The sequence below is a fragment of the Anneissia japonica genome, unplaced genomic scaffold, assembly GCF_011630105.1.
Source record: "Anneissia japonica isolate Jap-2015-1 unplaced genomic scaffold, ASM1163010v1 scaffold288291_len444093_cov181, whole genome shotgun sequence".
NCBI classification, from domain to species: domain Eukaryota; kingdom Metazoa; phylum Echinodermata; class Crinoidea; order Comatulida; family Comatulidae; genus Anneissia; species Anneissia japonica.
In genome coordinates, this window is record NW_022731168.1 from 429,337 (window position 1) to 437,715 (window position 8,379).

At 34.0% G+C, this 8,379-nt stretch overlaps 1 protein-coding gene across 4 annotated transcripts; it reads left to right on the forward strand.

Annotated features, from left to right (window-relative positions):
• The first annotated feature begins 1,554 nt into the window (after positions 1 to 1,554).
• Positions 1,555 to 7,076, forward strand: LOC117115230. Of its 4 annotated transcripts, none has more exons than XM_033258939.1 (4): positions 1,555 to 1,678; positions 3,952 to 4,084; positions 5,151 to 5,210; positions 6,669 to 7,076. In XM_033258939.1, the coding sequence occupies exons 2-4, from the start codon at positions 4,066 to 4,068 to the stop codon at positions 7,073 to 7,075; spliced, it is 486 nt and encodes a 161-aa protein (XP_033114830.1). In that variant the 5' UTR covers positions 1,555 to 1,678; positions 3,952 to 4,065; the 3' UTR covers position 7,076. The 4 variants fall into 4 exon arrangements, with proteins under 4 accessions (XP_033114830.1, XP_033114829.1, XP_033114828.1 ...); XM_033258938.1 differs by lacking the exon at positions 1,555 to 1,678 and adding an exon at positions 2,882 to 2,940; XM_033258937.1 differs by lacking the exon at positions 1,555 to 1,678 and adding an exon at positions 2,888 to 3,083.
• Positions 7,077 to 8,379: the final 1,303 nt, after the last annotated feature.

Genomic DNA, 8,379 nt, shown 5'->3' on the forward strand with positions numbered 1-8,379 from the left:
GTGGGGGAATATTTCAACTACTTCTGTATTCTTTTCAAAGCTCAGACGACAGAGACTACAGGAGGAATACAAATATTAGTAATTAGTAATACCTGACTATTTATTATCATTATTAAACATGTTCTTACCCTTCTATATTTTATTGTTATTGTTGAGTTGTCTTTATATTGTTGAGTAGTTTGATAACAACCTGAGTAAAAACAAAGTAAATACTTCAGTAAAACGTTTATTAGCATTTTCTCGATTTGATGTTTAATGAAACAGAAAAGTAACAAGCAGCGTACAATAAGGTGATAAATTGTTTGGGGCTAGTTATAATTTTCGCCCAGGAAGAGGAAATGGTTTTTAAGGGGAAATCTCTCAACTCAAAACAAATTCATGTAAATACGTTCACTTGTTTCTTAGAAGAAGAATCGTGATCCTCAAAAAAAAATAAATAAATAAAAAAATTAATGACTTTTTCTAGAAACAAAAATGTCTTAACCTAAGAAACAACCAGCTATTTCCCTAACCTTTGCATTAATATCTACCGGTAGTCTGTAAAGCCTACATTTTGAAGATAATCAATATACAGTATACTGTATACGGTATGTTAAAAATAGTATCTGAGCCTTGAGATACACCACATGCAATTTGGACCTTTCTACTAGGCCCCGCCCCTTGGATATCGTCGCTAAGGGCCGCAAAACCTACGTACACCATGTGTTTGTGGGCCCGTGATTGTGGGACAAGGGTGTATTTCTAGCTCTGTTCTGATATTATTTCTTACTTTGTACTTGTCCTCTCTACATGTACAGTTGAAGTCCTTTTTTGTGATAATAATTTCACGACAAGGCCATTTTCGGGGGTCTATAGAATTTCCATAACATTTTGTTTCTTTACCTTAGCTGCAACCAGACGGGGCATGCTATTTTAATTGTTAAAACGGCGGCATGGGCAGTGATCGGTTAATCATCACCATGCTAAATAGTTGAAATAAATCTACAACATTAACCAAGGTGCTCTTAAGGGATTCATTCCTTTGCAATCATAATGAAAAATTGGAGACATCTGCTCACTAAACGGTTCACTGCACACCTTAACAGTATGAGTCAAAACGGGACCCCATTTTCTCACAAAATCGACTACAGTATATAATTTGAATGGTTTCATTTGGCAATCTGAGGCGATCGGATTATAAAACTAGATGTTTTAAGCTTTATAATCATCTATATATTCTTACAATTAATGCAAAATTGAGTAATCATTTTTCTTTCAAAGTTGACTACCTTTAATGCTTTTAATAGGAAAAAGGTTAAAGTTAGAGTGTTTTTTGGTATACTTCCTGCTTCTTTTTACCATAACTCTGCAACGACAGGTCACTAAACTTCGGGTGGACGGTCAATTGTAGCTCATAAATTAAGCTTTCTTGCCATGAAGTCCCACGCTAGTTGCTTAAATAAGCATTGATCATTTTTTTCTTTCAGAGGTCAAATTGCTGTCCAATTCATATTCTTGACAGCAATTTGACCTCTGAAAGGTCATTGTTTGTCAAAAAAACAAGGGCCTACGACTGAAAAGTGGAGTTCCCTTCTTTCGTTCTGCCCGGTAAAATCAATTACTTTAGGCGACGTTTGTAGACGTTTGTTTGATAGCACCAGGCTTTAACGTCCGCATGTGTCGATGATCGAGTATTACCGTACTATTCAGCGTTTTTACTATATTTCTAGGTTTCCTATTTCTACGTTTAATCGGCCCATGTCTCAGCCACAATATTTTGAGGCCAATATTATTTAGGAACCCAGTTAAACTTATTTACTAGCCTATTTCAGCGTGCTAATTATTACATTTAGGCGACACTTGTTGTAGACTGGCATACACGGTACCAACGCTCGTTTTTACTATGTTTCTAAGTCAGCTCGTCAGTGTTCTAATATAGACAATGGGTCGTGTCTCATATTATTTGTTATATTTTTATTATTCATTATTTTCACTTGACTCGCATAAATAATTTTGTTGCAGTTGTACTTCGCAGCACTTCACTTGCAATTTGCAATTTGTAGTCTTTAAGAATTTGTATTCAGAACTGTTTTTACCTTGTCTGTGAATGACGTCACGCGCTTAAGGCCAATCAGCTACGAATTTCAAGTTTTCTGCGGTTAGAACGTTCATGCATAAGATGTAGGTCAAATTTACCTGAATGAGATTTTGTCGAAAATAGGGGAAAAGTTTTCATTATGCTTAAAGCGCGTGAATACAAAATTATTAATAAAAAATGATAGCTGGTTATTTAACCAACCTGCATGAGACTTACATGCCAAGAAAGCTTCATTTTACACTTGGCCATTCACCCTATTACCGAGTTATGTTAAGAAGAAGCAAGAAGTATACCAAAAACACTCTAATTGTATATATTTTGCTATGCAAAAGCATAAGATTAAAAGAAAAATGATCACTCAATTTTGCATTAATTAGGAATATATATGTGAGTATAAAGCTTAAAACATCTAGCTTTCCTGTGAGGAAAAGGGGTCCCGTTTTGACTCATTTACTGTGTTAAGGTGTGCAGTGAACCGTTCAGTGAACAGATGGCTCAAAGTTTTCATTATGAATTTGCTAAAAATAGACAAATCACAATTTTTATAAATTAAAGAAAAAAAATCTTTCGATTTCAAAATGTAAAACATGTTATATCTTCGTTTCTTTTGCTCCGTTTTTTTTATAATATATTTTTTTATTTTATTTAATTTTTTACAAAACAGAATATAACCAGTGCCCTAATTTCCTGCGTATTTTTCCTGTATTGCGAATGGTATGCGAATCTTTTGCCTAACAGTGGAGTGGGCCCTCTGGAGTTTCCTCTATGGCCAAATGTAAACAAGAAAGGGGATTCCCCATTACACACAGGACCGCCATTTTATTAGCAGGGCATTGGCGGCCAAAGTCGGTTTGGCCCTAGAAGTATGCTTTTTTGTAGCTTTTACGTAATGTACAGCTTTTGTTCAAGCCTAGGCCAGGCAGATAAGCTCTACCAACTAGGGCCTGAGTCCTAGACTAGGCCTACTACTGGGCTAGCTAGGCCTGGCTAACACTACTACTACTAGGTTTGTGTAACTTTTACATAGTGTATACAAGTATATAGTGTATATATATTTAGGCCAAACATAATCCCCACCTATTGTATGCTTCCTCGAGTCCTAGCTAGGGAAGTTGGGAGGTGGGGCTAGCCTTGGCTAGGAAGTCCTAGATAGGCCAAGGCCAATTAATATAATTGTAGATGTCTGGGTGCCTACTAATATATATAGGTCCAAGTGGCTAGCTGAGTATCGTAGTAATATAAAATTTGATTTTTATTCTAGACCAAACTTTTCATAATTGTGATACCACTTCTTTGCAGACTGTTGATAATATCGATTGAGATTCATCTTGTCTAGATATGCCAATTTGAAATGATTCCTTTGTGTCACCTTGACCCATGCTGGACTTGTTTCTCCCCCTCCCCTTATCGCTACATTTCTAAAATCATGTACATCATCATAATACAGTACTGTTTTTTTACAGAGTATCCCAACACTCACTGCTTTGGTGCCACCATTTTGGAACAGTCTGTGTCTTACCCCTGTTGGTGAGCTCAAACAATTGTCTTGGAGAAAAAGAAAATCAAATGTTTATACATTATGTAGCTCTAAAATCCCTGAATTGTTATAACTTACAAGGGCCTTGCCCCTGGGACACCCTCCAAGTTGTTTTGGGTGGCCCCCTGGACCAACCCTGTCCACATTCCTGGCTCTTTCCTCCCCATTGGATAAATTCTGTTGTCACCATTGAAGTATATTGATGTTAGTAATTATGTATTATGTAAAATATAATATATTTGTGGGGAGGCTCATCTGATCACTGGAGAAACTATTTAACTTAAGTCATATTTTCAATGATTTTATTGTGTGTTAACTTACATCTCTGTACATACAGGTTAGTTGGCGAAGGTACGACCTAGGTTGAAACTGCAGACTCAAACCATATTCAGATCCAGAATAGAGGAAGAAAAAAGGAAAAAATAAGGACCAATAGAACTGAACTGACAACATGGCTACTAGGAATTTAGGTATGGTTTAACAGTAATCAATAGTAGGCCTATTTTCTTTAAAACCAACATAAATAATGTTATACCAAGAAAATTCAACTGTTGTTTTGATTTCCTAGCATGGTAAAAGTTTTGCATTGCTTTGGTTTTTGTAAGCAACCAAAGACCTGAAATCAGTCAAGGGATGTAGGAGTGCACAGCGCATAGAATGTTAATGCAAGATTCATAACCTTTGATGCACGAGACGAACATCCTTTTGTTGAATTGGGCCTTGGTTATACTGTATTTTGGCACCTGAATAAAAAGTAGAATTACTTTCTTTTGTCACCTTTAAAAGATATAATACATTAACATTGGAAAATTGACTTCATGTAGCTTACATTACTAGGTAAACTACTAAAGGCATCAGGCCTATAAAAAAAATTAAATGTACATGGCATGTACAAAGGGCAGAAAATGGCTGTATATTGGAGCATAACTCTTTGTACTGTCTACTGCATGCATGTAAACAGTGCCTTGATAGGCAAGGCATGAAATAGTTTGAACTTAGTTAAATGAGAGAGCCAATACACAGCAGAAGAACCAGTGTCTCCACTACATTGTGTAGCACTCTTCCTTGAATTAAAGATCTTTAAAAAACACACCCACACTTTCATCATTTTATTGAAAACACCCATCTCATGGGAGTGATGTTTTGCCATATCTGACATGTTATCGTACTAAATACTCAGTACATTGCCAAATACTTGTGAAAAAAATTTGCAAGCAGATTCGGGATGAGAATCGAACCCACAACCTCCAGATAACTAGCCTGGTGTCATAACCACTAGTTCACAAAACTTGCACTTTATAGTGACTAGTGTTGGATTTAAGTGTTTAGTAGGATAACTCGTCAGGGAGGTAGGGCAAAACATCACTCATATTTTCCTGATGCAAACACACATCGAAAGGCATCCCATTGTCATCATAGTCGCATCATATGTATTAGTATAAAAATAATGTTTTTAATGAAATTGAAAATGTTCTTCAGTAGAGTAAAAAAGTAAAAACTGATGTTGTGCAAAGATATTATATTTTTATTTTAAAGGAAAAGGAAAAAGCCGCGCACAGAACAAAAGACAAAGAAAAAGTAGGGCAACCTTTAAAGGTATGTTGTTATAAAACAAAAAGGCATGCTATTTTGTATTACTTTTATTCATTTACTTCTGGAATTCACATTTGGAACTGAACTACGTTCTCATCTTTCATATTATTCCTACTGAACAGGTGTTTGTGAAATATTATATAAATAAAGAAAATTTAAAAACCTTGATTTAAAAAAAGATAAGAAATGTTTTCACATCAGCACGCAATGCTGCATACATTTTAGCATTGTGCAAGCATACTCTATTAATAGAAGTTATGCACAGTTCCGGAATATGATGATATGATAATTTAAATATGGTATAATTTTCACTGGCATTTGCCTAATATCTAGTAGATGTATATTCAGAACACGACTACTTTAGTGTGGTGTCAGGATATTACATATTCAAAAAATATTTTGTCAAATTTAGGACAAATTGGAATAAAACATTGAAATTCATATCCTAATTATTTTTATTGCAGATGTAAATAGATTGGATATTATAAATTGATTATGCTTTGAAAAACATTGATGATCCTGTTTTAATAATGTTCACCTTTTAAGAATGAATAACGATCACTTTGACTTTGATCAGCTCACTGGCTATTTGAGCAGGAAATGTAGTTCTTATTAAATATAATTTAAATAAAATGAATAAAAATTTACAAATTCAAAAAGATATATTGAAAAGACATTCAGATAGTACAAATTATCATACAAGAAAAAATAGGTGGCAAAAGATAATTAGTCAAACCAGTTACTCGTCTTTTGAGTTATTAGATAAAGAGTAAGATAAGAGCTATAAAATGGTACAAAGATCATTCATATCTGACATTTCCTTATGAAGTTACAAGTGTTAAATCAAAAAGTTACTTTTGCATCCAACCGATTTTTATGCCCACCCCTGGTTTAGTACAATAAAATAGGTTAAAAAAAAATTGACATTCCAGCATGTTTTGGCTATTTTTTCTGAAACACGATTTGTGACGAGTGACTGGTTTGGCTTGTCGTTGCCACATATGTGAATGACTGGGAAGTAGTTTCTGTTTCCATTAACATTTATTTAAAATTTTTTTCTTGTATTGCTGTGCTTTGTTATTAGTGATACTGCAGTACTTAGTTTAATTACTTGGTTTGTATTAAAGTGAATATATGCAGTGTGTCATTATTATAATGATTATAAATTGTAGTATTTTATCCTAATTATTTCAATATGTTTAATTTTTTTCAAAGATTTTCTTCATATGTTTTTTTTTCGTGTGAGGCACTGCATTTTCACTTTTGAGCATTACTGCATTATTCCTGATGATGACATAATTAATGTCGAAATATTGAATCCTGACACGATGGCGTGCATTTCGATACTTGGAGTATGTATTATACTATCTTATCTGAGATTAATCAGTGGACATTTCGGTTACTGCTTAAAAGTGTTTTTATATACTAGAGACTTTTTTTTATTAACATTGTGGTTCTTAGGAATCTCTGATGAAGACTTCAGGCAATTGCTGGTAAAAGTGTCTGAATGGTATAACGACCGTGGGTACATCGACATGCTGAAAGTGTTGTACAGAGACAATGCGACTGATGTCTATCTGTTAGAAAATGCCTCTGACACAATGACTTTGCTGCAATTGCTTTATGATTCTGATGATCTGTCTCCATCTGATCTGACGCTTCTCTATGAAACTGTAAAGGCAACTCGGCAATTTGGTTTGGAACGGATAATTAAAGATCAAATACCGTCATGTCCAAATATCAGGGAAATCGAAATTTCAAAATTCAAGCCATACAGACTAAAGCTGATGAATCTGGGATTCTCACTGGCCAAGTTTGATGTAGTAAAAATCAGTGGACTTAATAATAAGTCCAGTAAAGAGGTATAAAGATAGCTGGAGTCTGATTAGTGATATGGAACATAGAAAAATAATTTGTGAAGCAAATATGAAGAAGTTCATTAAAAAGTTAGAGAAAAACAATTTCCACCAAGCAATCGCTGCTCTATGTGAAGGTTTGTTTAGGCGAGGCTTTTTTATATCTTGTTTAGCGAACAGGCCGACTGCAAATATTGATGATTTTGAATAAAAATAAAATTTTATTTTTGGCCTATTAGCGCACCCGCCGCCACGAAAAAGTGGAAATTTCAGAAAAAAATATAACTTTTTCTTTATTTTTATTATGCGCCCTCCGCTGCCTTAAAATCTCCAAAAATAAGATATGTATATTTTTTCCTAATTATATAAATCTTAAGCATTTAACCTTCTAAGAATTTACTCTAGTCTTTAGTTAACTTTTAGTCTATACATTAAAGAACCTTTCACAGTATACTAATTTTAAACCATCCCGTTGTACATTCATCAATAAAATGTTGTTTTTATTTTCTCCTCCATCTCGATGTTTTTGGCAAAACTGTTTGCTAAAAAAGAAAACAAAATTTTATTTTATTTTTATTTTGCGCTCTGATGATCTTTAAAAAAAATAAGTACGCTAGACGGCTAGACAAGGAATAAACAAACTCTTGCCTTATAATGGAAGGTTTAAAATTATTATTAATTTCACTTCTTTTATAAATTGCCCACAACTTTCTGTCAACATCTGGTTATAGATTTAAAGTGTTTTTCTGCTTAAACCCTAAATACCTCCAACCTTTTTTTTTTAAACTTTTTTATTTAACATAACTGAATGAACTTGTAAATGTTTTTCGATTTGCCCACTGTTGGTTGGGACTAGTGAGTTATTTTTGCACCAGGTTTACTTAAAGGGCCAATGGTGCACTATTTTATGTCACTTTGGTTGCTTTTGTTTGCCATTTAGTGTTGCTGTACATACATACAAATAATGTACTTTAGTTCATTAATGTTATTTTTTTGTTCAGATATTAGTCCACCGGAAATACGGATTTGACTGGACAAAATTGCAACAAAACGTTTTATGATCTAAATATAAACTTATTTATATGTAAAACAAAATACTAAAAGTTTACCAAAATAGGACGTACATAAAGGTGTTTTTTATAACCAAAAGTTCAGCACTATTTGAAAGTAGACTTTTACACGGCACGTACTGCGGTTTTCAAACTTTTCTTGATTATGATTGGTCAACATTTAGGTCAACGTAGGTCATATCTGTTTGTTGCCGGAAGAGTGAGACCCGCGTGTGCGAGCTTCGCGATCGCGAGGTTTAGTGTGCG

Excerpts from the sequence above, each read along its gene's own strand:
- LOC117115230 (XM_033258939.1), top strand. Across the intron at positions 5,211-6,668 it reads AAGTAGGGCAACCTTTAAAG|GAATCTCTGATGAAGACTTC; the intron begins GTATGTTGTTAT and ends TGTGGTTCTTAG.